The sequence below is a fragment of the Oryctolagus cuniculus genome, chromosome 12 (assembly GCF_051225735.1).
Source record: "Oryctolagus cuniculus isolate XC-2025 breed Fujian yellow rabbit chromosome 12, ASM5122573v1, whole genome shotgun sequence".
Classification (NCBI taxonomy): domain Eukaryota; kingdom Metazoa; phylum Chordata; class Mammalia; order Lagomorpha; family Leporidae; genus Oryctolagus; species Oryctolagus cuniculus.
This window is the reverse complement of record NC_142878.1, coordinates 100,958,291-100,977,782: the sequence shown is the minus strand read 5'-3', so window position 1 is coordinate 100,977,782 and position 19,492 is coordinate 100,958,291. Positions and strand designations below refer to the sequence as shown.

Sequence of the window (19,492 nt, the reverse complement as noted above, 5' to 3'; positions counted from 1 at the left end):
GGGTGCTGAGGGGGCCGCGAGCCGCTCTGCCCTGGCCGCACGCACTCTGGGCTCTGGCAGTGTGTGCGCATGCGTGACGGCCGTGGGCCCGCAAACCCGTGTGTCCGTGTGTGCACACCTGCTCTGTGTGTGTGTGTGCACATGCATGACGGCCGTGGGCCCCGCACACCTGCTCTGTGTGCGCGCACGCGCGCGCGCGTGTGTGTGTGAAGCTGGGAGCCAGGAATTTCAATCCAGGTTTCAAGAGGGAGTCAGGAGCTGGGGCTGGGAACTGAAGCCAGGTTCTTTGATGTGGGGCGCAGGCATCCTAACCAGAGGTTTAACCACGAGGCCAAATGCTTGTCCCCCCACCCCCCAGTTTATCTCTTAATTCTATTTTCCACAAACGTTTGGAAGTCCCCTCATCTAGGCTCAGCCGCTTAGTATCTGAGGATGTGGGCCGTCACTTAGCTTCAAGACTCAGTTTCCTTCTCTGTACAATGGGTTGATTATGGTCAGGGGGACTGCAAGCATGGATGTTATTTGTAAAAAGCCTGAGATCTGTGCGGATTCTTCCCCTCTGGACCCCACCCCCACCCCCTTTTCCAGGCCTGCCCGGCCCTTACGGGCGTGGGATCAGGTACAGGCCAAGGCTCAGAGGACCAGGACCGGCAGGCACCGCACTCCCTCTCTCCCAGACCCCTGAGCCAGGCTTGGTCTACAAGGCCAGGGTGTAACTTCCTGGGCCACCTCCAGCGGGGAGGACCCAGGCCCTGCCCTAGACAAAGGGGACAGTGGAGGCCTAGGGGCCCCCAAGTCTCCAGAGGGGAGGAGGCCCCGGCACTCACTCAGGCCTCCCAGCATGATCCCGATGGAGCTGAAGTTGGCGAATCCACAGAGAGCAAACGTGGTGAGGATCTCCGCTCTGACCTGAGATGACACAAGATGAGCGAGCAGGGCGCCCCCTGGTGGGGGAACCTCTCCCCACCCGCCCGCCCTTGCTTTCCACCCATTTCCTTTCCGGCATTTGCTTAATCCTTGGCTGGTTTTTTTTTTTTAAAGATTATTTATTTATTTGAAAGGCAGAGGCAGAGAGAGGGAGGGAGGGAGAGAGAAAGGGAGAGGGAGGGGGGAGGGAGGGAGGGAGAGAGAGAGAGAGGTCTTCCATCCACTGGTTCACTCCCCAAATGGCTGCAATGGCCGGGGTTAGGCCAATCCAAAGTCAGGAGCCAGGAACTTCCTCCAGGTCTCCCACAGAGGGGTTGGCAGGAGGAGGCCCGAGTAGACGTAAGCAGAAAACAGAGAAGGGTTCATATCATTAAAATATAAAGAGTTTCTACAAATGTTATTTTAAAAAAAAAATAAGGCACCTGCTCCCCTGCCCGCTCACCCACAGTCACGCTCCAATGGTGTCACAATGCAACATGTCAGACCTTCAGTAACCTGCTGCCCGTTGGCCTGTGTCACTGTCGTCTACGATTACCATCTGCTCCAGTCGTAACTATCCCCTCTGAGCGCTCTAAATACACCCCATGCATTTCAACCTCAGGGCCTTTGCACATGCCTCTTCCTTTGTCCAGAATGGTCCCAGCTTCTCCTGGCTGGTCCCGATGCCTTCCTCTAAGTCTTTGCCTAGTATCACAGCTCAGGGGGCCTTTTCTGATCAGACCAGCCACCAAAGACCTTCCTATCCCTACTGTTTCTTGTTGTTTCCTTCATAGTACTTACACAAATTGTGGGGTTTTAAAAAATTCCTTTGCTTTATTATGTTTTGCCTGTGTCTTTCAGTGGATATAAGCGTTCTGAGGTCAGTCTAATTCCCCATCCCCCCTTTTGTTATTCCCCAGCGGGGAACCTGGCACCTTAGTGGTCTCAGCAAATAGTTGTTGAAGGAATGAAGTCCATTGAAAGAGATCCAGAAGAGCTGTGTGCTCAGTCAGACTGAGAGGGGTGAGACCACAGGAGAGGGTGAGGAAGGGGAGGGAGGGGGGACTTGTGCCACTAACTCCATGCAAACTTTTCTTTTTTTCATTTACAATCTAAAGAGATCATTGCAAAGGAAATAGTTCCTGTGGACACTTCCCAGTCATTTGAGAAATGCACGTGAAAGCAACACGCTCTCATTTGCTGGTGGAAGCTGCAAACCTCATTTGTCCAGGGAGGCTGCTTGGTGCTGCGTGGTGTGTGGCGAAACAAACGCTCCCAGGCACAGCTGGCGGCAGGGAAAGCCACTGTCAGCAACCACGGGGACCCAGGCCCTGTGACTCAGTCAGCGCCCATCTGGGCAAGTTCCCAGGAAGGAACCTGGGCACAAGATGCCATCTCGACGGAAGTCACTGGAATGTTCCAACAGCAGGGCATCGGGTAAGCCCCCAAAAGGATGCTTCGGGCACAGAGGCACCCTTTTTAAAAGTAGTCGCAGGGCCGGCGCTGCGGCTCACTAGGCTAATCCTCCGCCTAGCGGCGCCGGCACACCGGGTTCTAGTCCCGGTTGGGGCACCGGATTCTGTCCCGGTTGCCCCTCTTCCAGGCCAGCCCTCTGCTGTGGCCAGGGAGTGCAGTGGAGGATGGCCCAGGTGCTTGGGCCCTGCACCCCATGGGAGACCAGGAAAAGCACCTGGCTCCCGGCTCCTGCCATCGGATCAGCGCGGTGCGCCGGCCACAGTGCGCCGGCCGCGGCGGCCATTGGAGGGTGAACCAACGGCAAAGGAAGACCTTTCTCTCTGTCTCTCTCTCTCACTGTCCACTCTGCCTGTCGAAAAAAAAAAAAAGAAAAAAAAAAAAAGTAGTCGCAGTACAGTTATGACAGGATAGGAACTCCGTAAGCGCTCTCCAAGAGTACAAGAAAACATGTAAAGAACAATAGGTGTGAGCGTGCTGAGCACACGGGTGATTTTTCCATTCCAAATAAAGGCACTAGAGCTTGTGCTCCTTTAGGAAGGTTGCACAGAGTTTTATAGACTTTTACAGAGCTTATGAACCTCTGGAGCCGGCACTGTGGTACAGCCGGTTCACGCCCTGGCCTGCAGCGCCGGCTCCCCGTATGGGTGCAGGTTGGAGTCCCAGCTGCTCCACTTCCGATCCAGCTCTCTGCTGTGGCCTGGGAAAGCAGCAGAAGATGGCCCAAGCGCTTGGGCCCCTGCACCCTCATGGAAGACCTGGAAGAAGATCCTGGCTCCTGGCTTTGGTTTGACCCAGCCTTTGCGGCCATTTGGGGAGTGAACCAGCAGATGGAAGACCTCTCTCTCTCTCTCTGTGTCTGCCTCTGCTTCTCTGTTTCTGTAACTGTGCCTTTCAAATAAATAAATAGTTTTTAAAATAAAAAATGAATTTCTGGGTGGGTATATCAGATGGCCGTGGTCGTTCTCAGAGCACACGGGTTCTAGACCCAGCTCTGGCTCCTGACTCCAGCTTCTGGCCAATGAGACCTCTGAAGGCAGTGATGGTGGCTCAGGTGCCTGGGTTCCTGCCATGCACATGGAAGACCCGGATGAGCTCCTGACTCTCAGCTTCCGCCCTGCACAGCCCCGGCTCCTGTGGGCATTTGGGGAGTGAACCAGCAGATGGGAGTTCTGTCTGCCTGCCCGCCTACCTGTCTGTCTCTGCCTCTCAAATAAATACATATATACATTTTCTTTTTAAAAAAATATTTTTATTTGGCCAGCGCCACGGCTCACTAGGCTAATCCTCCGCCTTGCGGCGCTGGCACACCAGGTTCTAGTCCCGGTCGGGGCGCCGGATTCTGTCCCGGTTGCCCCTCTTCCAGACCAGCTCTCTGTTGTGGCCAGGGAGTGCAGTGGAGGATGGCCCAAGTGCTTGGGCCCTGCACCCCATGGGAGACCAGGGTAAGTACCTGGCTTCTGCCATTGGATCAGCGCAGTGCGCTGGCCGCGTTGGCCATTGGAGGGTGAACCAATGGCAAAGGAAGACCTTTCTGTCTGTCTCTCTCTCTCTCTCTCTCACTGTCCACTCTGCCTGTCAAAAAAAAATTTTTTTATGTATTTATTTGAGAGGCAGAGTTATAGACAGAGAGAGAGGTCTTCCATCTGCTGGATCACTCTGCAAACGGCTGCAATGGCCAGAGCTGAGCCGATCCAAAGCCAGGAGCCAAGAGCTTCCTTCGGGTCTCCCACGTGGGTACAGGGGCCCAAGCACTTGTGCCATATTCCACTGCTTTCCTAGGCCAGAAGCAAGGAGCTGGATTGGAAGTGGAGCAGCCGGGACACAAACCGGCGCCCATGTGGGATGCTGGCACCGCAGGCTGAAGGCTTAGCCTACTACGCCATAGCACCGGACCCCAAATATAAACATTTTCACAGAAACAGCCAAACCCTGGGTGGAACCTGATGTGTTAGCAGTGGTGTGGTGGTGAGAGGCCCCATCTCACTTGCCCGTCCAGATCACTGGATGCCCGCATGTGTTCTGTTGGGGTTCCTGTAGCAGGTGTCACACCCCTGCTGTCCAGCTGAAGAGACCAGGTGCGCAGCAGCCGGCCCCAGGATCCACGGTTGCACATCAGCCTCCCAAGGAAGCTGTCTCCTGGGCCAGGAGGAGAGATCTGGGAGGGTGTGTCTGGGCAGAGGCCACTCACCGAGATCCACTGCTTCTGGGAGTCCATCCACTCCTCGGCCCCCGCCAGGCGGCGCTGTTTGTACTTGGAGAGCTCCTCATAGGCCACAAACTCATTCAGGAAGAGCTTGACACCCAGAAGCTCCGCCACCACCGCGCAGTCCTCCCAGGCCACGCCCATCAGGAAGGCCACGGGCCGCAGGATGTAGGAGCAGATGAGCTGTGGGCAGGAGGGCGCGAGGCGAGGAGGGAGGGGCTCCAGCGGCCGCCCGCCACCCGCAGGACCACCACCGACCACCCCTCTACGGCCGTGCCCGGTGCGGAGGCTGGACTCGCACCTGGAAGCTGAGCCCCTGGACATCCACCAGGCTTCCCAGCCAGGACAGGGCAGCGTTGATGAAGTCCAGCACGGCCAGGAAGGCGATCAGGTTGGCAGCAATGTTGGCCACGACCCTCACCGAGATGGCGGCCCCGCTGCTGGCCGCTTCTATGAGGTTCCGAGCATCTCTGTCACAGGCATGGAGAGCCATCACCACCGGCCGGTCCCCGCCAGCACCGAGGGGCCCCAGCCTTAGCCCCAGGAGGAGCCCTGGACAGAGCATTTCAGGATGAGAGGACCCTGGGTGCCCTGGGAGACCCCAGGACAGAAAAGCAGCAGCCCCAGATTCCCTGTGCGGCACTGCCCTGACAGAAGCCATCGGTGCCGTGCAGCTCTCGACCTCTTGAAAGGAGGCTGAGAGCTGGCGCTGTGGCATAGGGGGTAAAGCTGCTGCCTGCAGTGCCGGCATCCCGTAGGGGTGCCAGTTCGAGTCCCGGCTGCTCCACTTCCTATCCAGCTCCCTGCTATGTCCTGGGAAAGCAGTGGAAGATGGCCCAAGTCCTTAGGCCCCTGCACCCACGTGGGAAGACTCAGGAAGCTCCTGGCTCCTGGCTCCTGGCTCCTGGCTTTGGATCAGCGAAGCTCTGGCCATTGCGACCAACTGGGGAGCAAACCAACGTTTGGGAGATCTCTCTCTCTCTCTCTGCCTCTCCTCTTTCTGTGTAACTATGGCTTTCAAATAGATAAATAAATCTAAAAAAAAAAAAAAAGAAAAGAAAAGAAAGGAGGCTGGTGCAGACTGCCTTGTGTTATAAGCACAAAATAAGAATGTGAAAATATCTCATTCATCATTTTTTATATCGTCACATGATAGAATGACAATATTTTGGATACACCAGATAACAACATATGTATTACTGTTATTTTCATTTTCCTTCAAAACAGTTTGTGGAAAAATGGAATTCAAGGTAAATTTATTTTGGTGCAAAAAATATTGTTGAAATCCATGCATAGGTTTTTGGTAGTATGCATTTCCCATGAACTTTTTGAAGAGCCCCTCATATGCACAGATTTCAAAAATACTTTGTGCCCATGCGAATTTGCCTTTTAGAAATATAATTACGGGGACAGGTGCAGTGGCGTAGCAGATAAAGCTGCCGCTTGCAGTGCCGGCATCCCATCTGGGCGCCAGTTCAAGTCCTGGCTGCTCCACTTCCAATCCAGCTCCCTGCAAATGCACCTGGGAAAGCAGCGGACGGCCCAAGTCCTTGGGCCCCAACACCCACATGGGAGACCTGGAAGAAGCTCCTGGCTCCTGGCTTCGGATCTGCTCAGCTCTGGCCGTTGCAGCCATTTGGGGAGAGAACCAGAGGAAGGAAGACCTCTCTCTGTAACTCTGCTTTTCAAATACATAAATAAATATTTTTTAAAAATACATTGATTTGAGAGGCAGAGAGACAGGGAGAGTGCACTCCTGTCTGCGGGTTCGTTTCCTGAGGCCGAAGCTGGGAGTGAGAAACTCAATTCCGGTCTCCGACAGGGGTGACAGGAACCCGGTCGCTGGAGGGATCACCGCCAGGGGGCGCACTGGCAGGAAGCTGGAGTCGGGAGCCGCAGCGGGGTGCTGAAGCCACGTCCTCTGACATGGGATGTGGGCGTCCTACCTGCAGTCGCAACCACCAGGCTCAACACCCACGCCTCAACTTACCCTTTAATTCCCTACTTTGGAGGACCCTCGGGCGGGTTAAGCTACGTTTCTTTTCCCTTTTGTAAAGACGGCTCCGGGAACACTGTAAACAATGCTGGCATTGCCCATGGAGTCCCCTGCTCAGGCACCAGCTAACCCGCTGGGTACTCGGTGACCCCCGTGGGCTGAGCTGCAGCCTGGCATATGGCCCAGGGCCTCTGCGTGAGCCTGCCTGTGAGACACACTCCTGCCCCAGACCTCACTCCCAGGCCTTGCCGGTCCTCTGCTTCCTGCTGGTCACAGATTGGAAATTAGGACACGAGGGAGGCCCCAGCCAGAGCAGGGCTCGCTGGAAGGCGGTGATGGGCGGGACAAGGGCACTGCCGCCTCCACCTGTGCTCCCCGCCACGGGGCCCCCCGCCGCGCTTACCCGTAGGTCAGCTTCACGCCTTCCTGGCTCCTAAATTTGGACTCCTCCACCTCGGGGTAGACCAGCTTGGACAGCGCCAGAGCACAGGGGGCGGCCATCACGGATGCAGCGATGAGGGAGGCAGCGTCGATCTAGGAGGGGGAGGGTGGGGTGGGGGGTGGGCCTAGGAAATGTCGGGGGCCAAGGAGGGCAGCCCAGGGCAGTGGGGCATGCACTCTGCCCACTGGCCCATCCTCTGCCTCATTCCTGTTGGCATCATCATTAATAGTCACACACCCTGTATGAGTAGAGGATCACAGGCCGCATGGACAGGACCCCGTGTTTACCTGCCAGGACTTCCATAAGTCAGGCAGGGTGACTATCGCTGTGTCCATTTTACAGGCAGGGAAACCGAGGCCCAGAAGCATATAATGTGACTTATCCAAGATACAGGAAGACAAGGGATTCGAACCCATCACATCTTTTGGCTCTAAGCTCCAGGTTCTTCCTCCCTTCTAGGGTGTCTCTCCTTGACCACTGGCCCCCAGGATCTGGGCTTCCTTAGTACAACTCAGGGGTTTGGGCCAGTTTAGACGAGTTCCAGAAGCTGAGAGTTGGGATGGGTTGAAGAGGTAGCCCAGTTCAACCCTGGTGATAGTCAAGGTATTTGTGCAAAAGTTTGTGCAAAATTGGAATTAAAAGGTAAGTTTAGAGGCCAGTGCAGTGGCGCAGTGGGTTAATCCTCTACCTACGATGCCCTATTTTTTTTTTTTTTTTGACAGGCAGAGTGGACAGTGAGAGAGACAGAGAGAAAGGTCTTCCTTTAGCGTTGGTTCACCCTCCAATGGCCGCCACGGCCGGCGCGCTGCGGCCAGCGCACCACGCTGATCCGATGGCAGGAGCCAGGTGCTTCTCCTGGTCTCCCATGGGGTGCAGGGCCCAAGCACTTGGGCCATCCTCCACTGCACTCCCTGGCCACAGCAGAGAGCTGGCCTGGAAGAGGGGCAACCGGGACTAGAACCCGGTGTGCCGGCGCCGCAAGGCGGAGGATTAGCCTATTGAGCTGCGGCGCTGGCTCGATGCCCTATTAATGTCAGTTTGAGTCCTGGCTGCTGCATTTCTGATCCAGCTCCCAAACACATGGGAGACCAGGATAGAATTCCAGGTTCCTGGCTTTGGCCTGGCCCAGCCCCAGCTGTTGTGGCCATCTGGGGAGTGAACCAGTGGATGGGAGATCTCTCCCTTCTAAAATTCCTGTAACTCTGGTTTTCAAATAAATAAATAAATCTTCAACATATATTTAATATCTATGTTTATTTATATAATATACTTATTTATATATTTGTGGGGAGCAATCCGGACTAGACTGAGTTACTGGAATTAAGACTTATTGTATGCATCTGCTCTCCCACAATATGGCGCTGGGAGAGAAGTAAACAGCTTCTGCACAGCTGCCTCCAGTTCAACTAATAAACTGTAGGACTTGCTACTGATTGGAGGAGAGCAGCGTACTCGGCGTGTGGGCAGCCGAGTTAGGATTGGCGGAGGAGGACTATAAAGGAGGAGAGAGACGGCATGCACCAGGAACATCTAAGGGGAACATCTAGCTGAAGGAACACCCGTGCAGCCCCCGAGAAAGCCGGCTGGCGGTGTGCCGCTCCCCTGCGGAAGTGGGGAATGTGGCCAGGGGGAACTGCCCTTCCACGGAGGTGGAAGGGATAGTAGCCAACCCGGGAAGAACCAGCAGCAAACCCGGGGAGGGCCGAGCAGACGAAAGGACAGCGCAGGGTCCTGTGTCGTTCCTCCACGAAGAGGGGGAGCGACAATATTTAATATAATACACATTTAATATATAATGCATATAAATAATCTTTAATATATATCTTTAATTTATATATAATATGAATTTGGCCCAGCAGTTAAGGTATCCATGATCCACATCCACTGTATTTTTGTGCCAACACAATCTTTTTTTTTTTTTTTACTTTAAAAAAAATTTATTTGACAGGTAGAGTCATAGACAGTGAGAAAGAGAGAGAGACAGAGAGAAAGGTCTTCCCTCCTTTGGTTTACTCCTCAAACGGCCGCCACAGCCGGCACTGTGCCAATCCAAAGCCAGGAGCCAGGTGCTTCTCCTGGTCTCCCATGCAGGTGCAGGGAAGCACCTGGGCCATCCTCCACTGCACTCCCGGGCCACAGCAGAGAGCTGGACTGGAAGAGGGGCAACCGGGACTAGAACCTGGTGCCCATATGGGATGCCAGTGCCACAGGCGGAGGATTAACCTAGTGAGCCACGGTGCCGGCCCCACAAACTTATCTTTTAATGCTGTTTTCCACAAATTTTTAAGGGACCCTCTAATTTGCCTAGAACTTAACGCCCATCTTCCCGTATCTTTTAAATCATCCCTAAATGACTTATCACAGCACCTGATACAATGGAAATGCCATGCAAACAGCTGTCCTATTGTATTGATTTGGGAATGATGACAAGAAAAAAAGTCTGTACACATTCAGTACACACCCAGGTATTTCTTCAAATATTTTTCATCCACAGATGTGGAACTGCAGATACAGGGGGCTGACTGTAGGGGGCGAGCGTTTGGCGATGCAGTTGTCTCTGTTTGGGGCGCCAGGGCACACAGGAGAGCCTGCTTCAGGTCCTGACTCCTCTGCTTCAGATCCAGCTCCCTGCTAATGTGCACCCTGGGAGGCAAGCACTCGGGCCCCTGCCACCCACGCAGGAGACCCGGATGGAGTTCCTGGCTCTTGGCTTCAGCCTGGCCCCGCTCTGGCTGTCGTAGGCATTTGGGGGAATGAACCAGTGGATGGAAGTTACCTCTGTCTCTTTCAGATAAAATGAAAATAAAAATAAAATCCATTTCAAGAAAACAACGAAGGGCAGATTTTAAATCCAAATAACTTCAAAGCAGTTTCTGGATTGATTTCTGCGCTTAATGAGAAGGTACTTCAAGAAGCTTGTACAAAAGTGGAATGAAAAGATAGCGCACATCTTCCGTGAACTTTAAAAATGTGTCTCTTTATTTATTCGAGAGGCAGAGGGCCAGAGATCTCCCAGCTGCTGGCTCACTCCCCAAACGCCTGCAGCGACTGGCGCTGAGCCAGGTCAAAGCCAGGAGCCCAGAATTCAATCTGGGTCTCCCACATGGGAGGCAGGAGCCCCTCTACCAGCGCCGTCATCTCCACCTCTCAGGGAGCTGGAGCCAGGAGCCAGGAGCCGGAACTGGGACTTGAACCCAGGTATGTGGGACACAGGAATCTTAACCGTTAGGCGAAACGCCAGCCTCTGTGAACTTTCTGAAGCCCCTTCCCATGACCAAAAAACAAAACAAAACAAACTGCCTCTCCGGCTGGCGCCGTGGCTCACTAGGCTAATCCTCCACCTTGTGGCACCGGCACACCGGGTTCTAGTCCCGGTCGGGGTGCCGGATTCTGTCCCGGTTGCTCCTCTTCCAGGCCAGCTCTCTGCTGTGGCCCGGGAGTGCAGTGGAGGATGGCCCAAGTCCTTGGGCCCTGCACTCCATGGGAGACCAGGGTAAGTGCCTGGCTCCTGCCTTTGGATCAGCGTGGTGCGCCGGCCATTGGAGGGTGAACCAACGGCAAAGGAAGACCTTTCTCTCTGTCTCTCTCACTGTCCACTCTGCCTGTCCAAAAAAAAAAAACTTCCTCTCTAATGCCATGTTAAGTGTTTTCTGTCCATTACTGCTTTCCATCCTTGTACTGATGTGGGGCAAGCAGTAATTCTACCCATTTCACAGAAGTGTAGACTAAGAAGTAGACTCTCACGTGGCCCGGCTCAGGATCTCACAGACCTCGTCCTTGGGGCTGCCCTTTGCCCCTGGGGCACACGCGGGCTGAGTCCCCAGTGCCACCTGCCCCTGTGTGCACAGTGTGAAGCTCACATCTGGGTGTCCCACCACGGCGGCCCCAGAGCCAGAGTACAGAGACTGGTGTCCAGGGGCTGGCGGGGAGAGCAGGGCCTTCTTCAGCGCCCTTGGGAAAGACGGTGAAGAGGAAGCGGTAGGTGGGACTGCTAAAATGTGTGGACAGGCAGGTGTTCCGGCGCAGTAGGTTAAGCCAGGGCATGTAGGTATCTGAAATGGGAGTGCCAGTTCCAGTGCAGGCTGCTCCACTTCCAGTCCAGCTCCCTGCTAATGCACCTGGGAGGGCAGCAGAGGGTGGCCCAAGCGTTTGGGTCCCTACAATCCACGTGGGAGACCCAGATGCAGTTCCTGGCTCCTGGCTTCAGCCTGGTCCAGCCTTTGTTGACTATTGCAGCCATTGGCAGTGAATTAGTGAATTAGTGAATTAAAGCTAGCTCGCTCTGTGTGTGTGTGTGTGTGATCTGCCACTTTGCCTTTCAAATAAATGAATCTTTTAAAATAAAAACTTTGTGGCAAATGGCATTCCAAGATAAGCTTATTTTGGGTGCCGATTTATTTTGAAGCCTGTGCATATATTTTCTATGGACTTTTTGAAGATCCCTTGTAGGCATGGACACTGTGGGAAACTGACCAGGGGCAAAGGACTGGGTAGAGGGAGAGGGAATGGCTGGGCAGTGGACCAAGGTGGGGCAGTGCAGTGGCGGCCCACAGCCAGGTGGGGGCAGACGAGAGCTTCAGATCCAGAGGCAGGAGGGGAGGAGGGGAGAAAGAAGGTGGGACTCAGCTGTGGTCACAGCCTGGCGCTTCCAAACCTGATGCCCAGGGCCACATGGCCGATCCACGCTGCTTCTAACATTCTGGGGGGCTAAAGACAAGTGGGTACCCAAGCTCAATCCAAGGGGAGGCCAGACTGCCCAGAGCTGGACTAGGCTCTTGCTGGAGGCTGGGTTTTAAGCCAGCTTGTGAAAGAGATTTCCCAGTGTCAAGTTCTATGTGATGACAGGAATGCTGGCAGCCTCCATGTGCTGGAAGGGACATCAGAGCTGTTCTTCTAATTGGCAACAGGGCCCGGAGCAGGCTGCAGAAATGCACAGGCCCCAAGCCTGGAAAGAGGATGCCCCCCAATATTCCACTACAAAAAAGTTTCAGAAACAAAGTTTGGGGTTCCCATTTTTTAAAACATTAATTTTCCCCCAGAAGACTTATTGGTGGTGGGGTGGGAAGGGGTGCACCTGCTGTTGGGCTTGGTGAGATGAGGTGCAAGCCAGCCATGGCCTCTAAAACTCCAGACTGGGGGTGCCTGGCCAGATGGCTGTGGAGGGAGAGGGGGAGGGGGGAGAAGGGGAGGGGGAGGAGAAGGGGAAGGAGAGGGAGAGGAGGAGGGGAAGTGGAGGGGGAGGAGGAGAGGAAGTGGAGGGGGAGGAGGAGAGGAGGGGAAGAAGAGGGGGGAAGAGGGGGCAGGGGAAAGAGGAGGAGGAGGACAGACCTCCAGGACCCATCTCAATGTGGTGCACGGAGAAATAAGCATGAGTTTGGGAGCCCCACAGACCCAGGCTCGGGTTCTGGCTTTGGGCATCTCCCCGAGCCTCGATTCCTCATCTGGGAGACGGGATATTAAAATCCCTTGCATGGGGCCCGCACTGTGGTGCGGCAGGTGAAGCTGCCACCTGGGACGCCGGCATCCCAGATGAGCGCAGGTTCCAGTCCCGGCTGCTTCTCTTCCGAAGCTCCCTGCTCCTGTGCCTGGGAAAGCAGCAGCAGGCAACCCAGGTGCTTGGGCCCCTGCCACCCCGTGTGGGAGACCCGGATGGAGTTCCAGGCTCCTGGCCTCATGTGGCCATTGGGGGAGTGAATCAGCAGATGGAAAATCTGTCTCTTTGTCACTCTACCTTTCAAATAAATCTTTACAAAAAGAGGTTATTTTATTTGAAAGGCAGAATGACAGAGAAAGAGAGATATCTTCGGTCTGCTGGTTCACTTTCCACATGGCCAGAGCTGGGCCAGGCTGAAGCCATGAGCCTGGGACTCCGTCCTGGTCTCCCACACGGGTGGCAGGGGCCCAAACACCTGGGCCACTTTGTGCTGCTTTCCCAGGTGTGCCAGCCTCACCGGAGGTGGCTTAACCTGCTGTGCCACAATGCTGACCTCTAAATAAGTCTTTAAAAAGAAAAGAAAAAACACAAAACAATACCTCAGCAAGTGAAACACCAGGACTCTGACCAGTAGCCCCCTGAGAGGCCAGAACGAGCCCCGTGCAGCTGGCCCACCTGCTGTGTTCCTCCCGGGGCTTCAGGTCCCAAGAGAGAAAGCCAGGGCTGCTTCCACCAGGAGCTGCATGGGGGTCCCTAGAGGTGGATTTAGGTCCCTGGCACAGGCAGGCAGAGGGAGGGCTCCACCTACCCCAAAGGAGATGTAGGCGCCCAGCAGGCTGCCGGCGATGGTGGCGTAGCCTCCGGTCATGACCACGTGGACTTCAGAGAGGGTCATGTCTGCCAGGTAGGGCCGGATGAGCAGAGGAGCTTCGGTCTGCAAACCGGAGAGAACTCAGACAGGCAGAGCTGACGTGACCAGGCACCCGCCTGCCCCCAAACTGCCCCCAACCCCAGGAGGGGCAGGCGACAGTGCTGGGGGGGGGTCCCATGGAAAAAGCCCGTAGTGGGGTGAGCAACTGTCTGGCTGAGCTCTCTGAGCCTCAGCGGTGCCCACTTCAGTCAAACAATCCCCCTCCCAGCCACCTGTCCACCACCTGCCAAGGGCCCAGAACCCCACCAAGCGCCTCCCCTTTGTTACACACACCTCTGAGACACACGTGGCCACCCCCAATCCCAGCAGAGCAAACGGACTCAGAGAGAGGCGGAGTATTACCCTGCCCTTGCGAAAGGATGGGAGGCAGCTCCGAGTGTTTGTGGCTGTGGTTAACACGAGAGGCAGAGAGCGCTCCCCGAATGTCCACAACGGCCCCCGGCTGGGGCCAAAGCCAGGAGCTGGGGACTTCATCCAGCCTCCTGTTTAAGTGGCAGGAATCCAGGTACTTGCCCCAGCACCACTGCCTCCCACGGTCTGCGTTAGCAGGAAGCTGGAGACAGGAGCCCGAGTCGGGAGTGGGGAATGGCGCCCAGGCACTCAGATGTGGGAGGGGGTGTGCTAATTGGCAAATTAACCTCTAGGCTGAACACTTGCCCCCAGGCCTGAACTTTTAATGAAGTTTTGGAGCTGCTTGGGCATTGCAGCTGACTGCGGCCTGGGGGGGGTGGGGGGCACGGTCAGCAGAGCCTCCGGCCTTCCAGGCGCTATTCCATGGATGGGGGTACAGGGCTAGACAAGACCAAGCCCTGCCCCCACAGGGTTTAAATCCTGGGTGCAGTAGAGCTGGGAGGGGCTCCTGGAGGTATGGATAATCAGTCAGGACCCAAGCAGCTAAGCAATGCCTTTGGCTGGAGCTAAAAGCCATGCAGATAATGGAGAAAGGCTGCGAGTGGTGAGAGGCATTTGAAATGGAGTTCTCGGTGTCTCAGCCGCTGTGCTCCTGGCTTTGGCCTGACCCAGCCCCTACTGCTGCGGGCATTTGGAGAGTGGATCGGCCGATGGTATCTCTGCCTCTCTCTCAAATTTAAATACATTTTCAAAACACACAATTGAGAGCCAAGGCCTCTCTTAGGGGTGACTTGGTTAGGCTTGGCCGAGATCTGACACGACTGAGCCAGGAGCCAGCTAACAGTTTGGGAGCGCAGCCCATTCCAGGCAGAGCAAATAGCAAAGGCCCTGAGGCAGGGAGAAGCTGGCAAAGCTGCCTCCAGACGAGGTGGAGGGGCTGGTGAGCCCTGGAGGTGCAGGTGAGGGGGGAGCAGGCTTGTTTAAGGGGACCCAGCATGGCCTGGTTTCTATTATTGCAAGTCCCTGGGGCAGGTGTATGAAAGCCGGAAAAGGAGCTGGGAGGTGAGAGGCTGGGGGGTGGGGGCGGCAGCGGACAGGGTAGGTGTGACGGCAGCCTTGTGCATGTCGGCACCGTCACTGGCACCGCGAGGAGTGGGGGAGTGGAGGCCTCCCAATGTTTGGCTGTCAAATCGGAGATGCGTCCTTAGGCACCCAGGGCAGGGCACTGCAGAGCATGGGCCCGGGTGCTCGAGGGAGGGAGGGAGGGGGTGTGCACGGGGAAGAGAAGGGGGTCCAGGGCGCCCCTTTGCAGGCAGAAGCAAGGCAGCCTCCCCTTGCAGGAAATGAGGCCGGAGACCCAGATCAACCTGGCCAACAGCAGGGCCTCGGCTGAATTTACCTGGGGGCTTCCTCGCATCACCCAGTGTCACAATCACCTACAACCTGTGTTTCCTCAGCAAAAACATCAGTTACATTTGCTCTGTATTGTGGTTACAAATTCTCTGTATTTTTAACATTCTTTCCCTCTTTGGGCTCATGCTGGACGTCTTAAGGAAGTTTAGAGTGGGGTCAACTAGTTAAGACATCGGCTAAAAAACAAAGCCACGGAAAAGTCTCTGAAATAAGCACATTTGCATCTTAGCAAAAAAAAAAAAAAAAGATGCCAATATTTTGCAAAGTTTCCTAGACTGGCTGGTGAAGCGTGCCATCCCTTGGCAAGCGTGCCTCCTGGTGACGCAAACATTAGACGGTGGGGCCAGCACAGACACTGTCATGGCTTCCGGGGTCCCCGCCTTGGGAGGCTCAAGCCTTCTGCCAGAGAGTCAGACTGGGGCACCCTCAGAGTCACATCTACTTTGGAAAATACATTTTGACAAAGAGGAGGGGAAAAAAAAAAAAGGTCAAATGATGTAGTGGAAAGAACTTTGACCCGGAAGGAGAATGAGAACGCTGGGCTCCACCTGTTGGAATTGAGAGGCTCTGGGCTGACAGAGGCAGCTCGGGCTAGCACGGCGGGAGGTGTTGGACAATGCCCCTCCGAGTGCACCCTCGATGGCGCGTCCCCAGGTGAGCAGCCTTTGGTGGCCCTCTGGGCTCTTTCTGGATCTGAATCCGAGCCCCAGGGACAGCCCGTGAGCCCAGGCCGGGGGCGGGGAGGCCTCAGCACCCACCTGGCTCACGAAGATGTTTCCTGCCACGCTCAGGGTCTCGGTGGCCGTGGTGCCCATGGTGACCTGCATCAGCCACGCGATCTGGAAGGAAGCAGAGTGCACTTGGCGGGCTGGCAGCGGTAAGGCCCAGCTCAGAGAGAGGGCGGAAGCGCTTCCAAGCCTCCCCTCCCCCTCCCCAGGGCTGGAAGGCCCCTCCAGACTCATGCTGAAGTTGGCCTGCCGTTGGGGCGCCTGCGAGAGGTGACTCAGAGGTGGCTCTGCCCTTGGATGTTGCGGGATTGAGCTCCTGATAAAAGGCCGAGTGGGCCCCGCTTCGCCTCCTCTCTCCGTCTCCCTTGCTCGCTGGCCCTCCGCGCAGCTCAGAGGCCCTTGCTAAACGCAGGTGCAAGTTCTTGGCACGAGCCAAATAAGCTCTGGTGTATACAGATTCCCCCAGCCTGTGGGGCTCTGCTGCAGGTCCCCTGGCCCACATCACCCCAGAAGACCCAATCACCTTCCCCTTCCACGCCTGCACCCAGGGGTCCTCTCCGTTTCCCACGGCCACCGAACCCACCGGGGAGAGCTCTGGTCAGTGGAGCAGAGCTGCTCAATGCATGCCCCATCACCAGGCCAGACGCATCCCCGGCTGGACATATCTGAGAATTGCCGAGTGCACACACACCCATGGGAGGTGACCGATGCACGCCGGCTTTGCCTGGGCGTGTTAAGTGTGGCATCTGGCCCAGTCTCCCCGAATCTTTGGGCCACGAGCCCCTCACACCTGGTAACATTTGCCGGCACGCGGTGGAGCTAGAGGCTTGAGCAAGGACTTTGGGAAACACTGTATTAGCAGTTCCTCCTTTCGGTCAAGATGCAGTCTGCACCCCCAGAATCTCACCTCTGCTGGCAGCCCCCAGGCGCCCCCATCCCCTGCGTCTCTTATCCAGGTTTTCAGAGACGGCCTCCCCCACCCCCACCCACCCCCACGCCCCACCCTGTAACTTCCTCTTCCCAGGCCTTGTTCCTCCACCCTCCCGTGGGGAGTGTGCTTCGGTGCCCTGTTCCTGTCTCACTGACGGTTCCCTTTGTCGTGGCCCTGGGTGCGACACAGCCGCCTCTGTTGCTGAGCGACGGGCCCTGGCAGCATAACCACGGGCTGGCTTGGCGTTGCTGGCAGCACCTCATGGCGCTGATGGGTTCTGAGCCCCCTCAGCTAAAAGCTCAGAGCCTGTTACTGAGTCCACAGCTGTCCAGGGCCGTGCACCACATCCGGGTTTTGTGTGGCAATTTTTTGAACATTAAGCGCAGGCTTTGACATGTGAACCAGCAGTCTCTGGCCAGCGTGGCCACTGCTTTGACCTCTCCAGGTCTTTTTGGTAGAATTTTTTTATCCCCCCTCTCGCCTTCTCGGGGCAGCCCCAAGGCTGTACGTAGCTGGTTCCCTCACAAAGACTGCACTGGATTTTGGTGCCATGTCTCCTTAGTTTCGTGGCAAGGGCTCTGTGAAAGGGTCTTTGGACAGCAGCAGACTTTGGGAGGGTATGGGGCCTGGGAGGGTGCAGACCTCAGGAGCAAGGGATTCTGGGAGAGTATGGACCCTGGAAGTAGTGGATCCAGAGAGAGAGTGGGCCCTGGCAGCAGAGAGATCTAAAAGGATATGGACTCTGGGAGCAGAGGATTCTGGGATGGTATGGACCCCAGGAGCAAGGGATTCTGGGAGGGTGTGGACCCAGGAAGCAGAGGCTTGTGAGATGGTATAGACCTCAGGAGCGAGGAACTCTGGGAGGGTTTAGACCCTGGGAACAGAGAGGCCTAACAGGATGTGGACTCTGGGCAGAGGATTCTGGGATGGTATGGACCCCAGGAGCAAGGGATTCTGGGAGGGCGTGGGCCTCGGGAGCAGGCGGCTCTGGCAGAGCCGGGCCCTGGGCTCAGGAGCTCACCTTCAGGATCACCCATTGCATGAGGCCCACGTAGTAGAGGACGGACATGACGCAGCTGAAGAAGACAATGATGGGCAGAACCTGCAGGCAAAGAGAGCAGAGCCCAGGTGAGAGGCAGGCAAGGTGGCAGGGGGCCAGGCAGGGCCCAGGAGACACGGGGCCTCGTGGGCCGCCCTTGGTCCCGCCTGCTCCTCCCTCAGCCCTGCCCACCTAGCCACACTCCCCGACTCCTTAGCACCATGGGCCTGCGCCACGGCCTCACTCCTACCTCCTGAATCCTTGTGTCTACACCAGGGACAAATGCCCACCTCCAGGGTTGCCGTGAGAGTGAAGGGAGCTAGCTCAGGGCCTAGCACCTTGCATGCTGCCCCCTCCTCCCTGAACCCAGTCCCTGCTCTGTGACTCTGACCTCAACCTCTCGCCAGGCCTTGGGCAGAAAGAGGGACTGTCGTCTACCTAGTACCAGCGTCTCCTCCTGTCACCCTGCTTCCCACTACCAGGCTGGGCCTCACGGGCCACAGGCCACCTCCACTCTAAGACCCAGCACTCCAGGATTTTTCACCCCCCCCGCCACCAGGCCCCGACCCCACCCCAGCGCTGCTTCCTCACTGAATCCCGCTGATCCTGGCAGACCCCCAGGATCGGACATGTCTTGTAGCAGCCTAGTTTGGTAACCTAAGCGGTGAGAATGGGGCTACACTTTCCAGGCTGCTTCTGGGGCCAGGAAGGGCACCGCGCATGATCTCAAGTAGACACGGGATGACACTGGAAGGACCCGCAGCAGGTGCCCTGGGCAGTGGGGGGAGGTCTGCGTGCCTTGGTGTCGGGAGAGAGGGATTCGTCTTTCACCTGTGCCCTGTCGTACCGTGGGATGTTTGCTCTGTTCGTGTCTTATCTGTGCTAAACAGTTTTAAAATAATTAGTCACGCAGAAAGAAGTTGGGTGGGGAGAGGTGGGGGCAGAGGGTGGCCATGTGGCGTAGCAGGTAAAGCTGCAGCCTTCAATGCTGTGCCAGCATCCCTTATGGGCACCAGTTCGAGACCTGGCTGCTCCGCTTCCAAACCAGCTCTCTGCTAATGGCATAGGATAGCAGTGGAAGATGGCCCAAGTCTTGGGCCCCTGCACCCACGTGGGAGACCTGGATGAAGCTCCTGGCTCCTGGCTTTGGCCTGGCCCAGCCCTGGTCTTTGTGGCTATTTCAGCATTGAACCAGTGGATGCAAGATTTCTCTGTGTCTTCCTTACCCCTATAACTCTGCTTTTCAAGTAAATAAAAAAATATATATCTTTAAAAAAGAAGAAAAGAAAGCAGCTGGGAACGTTATGGCTCACTTTAAAGATATTCCGACTCTCCACTGGCATCAAAGTGTTAAGTAGCAACCGGGCTCTGCACTCTGACCTTGGATCTTTTCTGAGCTAGCATTGTACGGTCCGGTCCTCTCTGGTGATGCTGGGGCAGCGGCACCACTTGTGGTCACAAGGGGACATCACCGGGGCCCTGCAGTGCCCTGTGCCGCTGAGCTGCACAGCCCAGGAGGTCGGGGGCTCCAGGCATTTTCTCTGGACGCACCCCATTGTAAGTCAGGGGGTAACTGTGGTCCCAGGTAGTCCAAGGACCTTATGTGCTGGGGCTGTGGAACTGCCTACTTCCCCTGCAAGGA

The 19,492-nt window shown here is 56.0% G+C and overlaps 1 protein-coding gene across 5 annotated transcripts in view; it reads right to left on the bottom strand.

The window, feature by feature from the left end:
* The window catches only part of SLC28A1 (solute carrier family 28 member 1), a 47,203-nt gene that overhangs the window by 942 nt on the left and 26,769 nt on the right, over positions 1-19,492 (bottom strand). For 3 of the 5 annotated variants that reach the window (XM_051834250.3, XM_017337565.4, XM_089310757.1), the window contains 7 exons: positions 17,833-17,913; positions 15,911-15,991; positions 13,266-13,391; positions 6,985-7,115; positions 4,887-5,055; positions 4,571-4,768; positions 828-909 (listed from right to left, as the gene is read on the bottom strand). In XM_051834250.3, coding sequence (XP_051690210.3) covers positions 828-909; positions 4,571-4,768; positions 4,887-5,055; positions 6,985-7,115; positions 13,266-13,391; positions 15,911-15,991; positions 17,833-17,913 — 868 coding nt within the window. Of the gene's footprint in view, positions 1-827; positions 910-4,570; positions 4,769-4,886; positions 5,056-6,984; positions 7,116-13,265; positions 13,392-13,661; positions 13,994-15,910; positions 15,992-17,832; positions 17,914-19,492 lie in introns of those variants that run through there. The other 2 variants (XM_089310759.1, XM_089310758.1) reach the window with 2 other exon arrangements.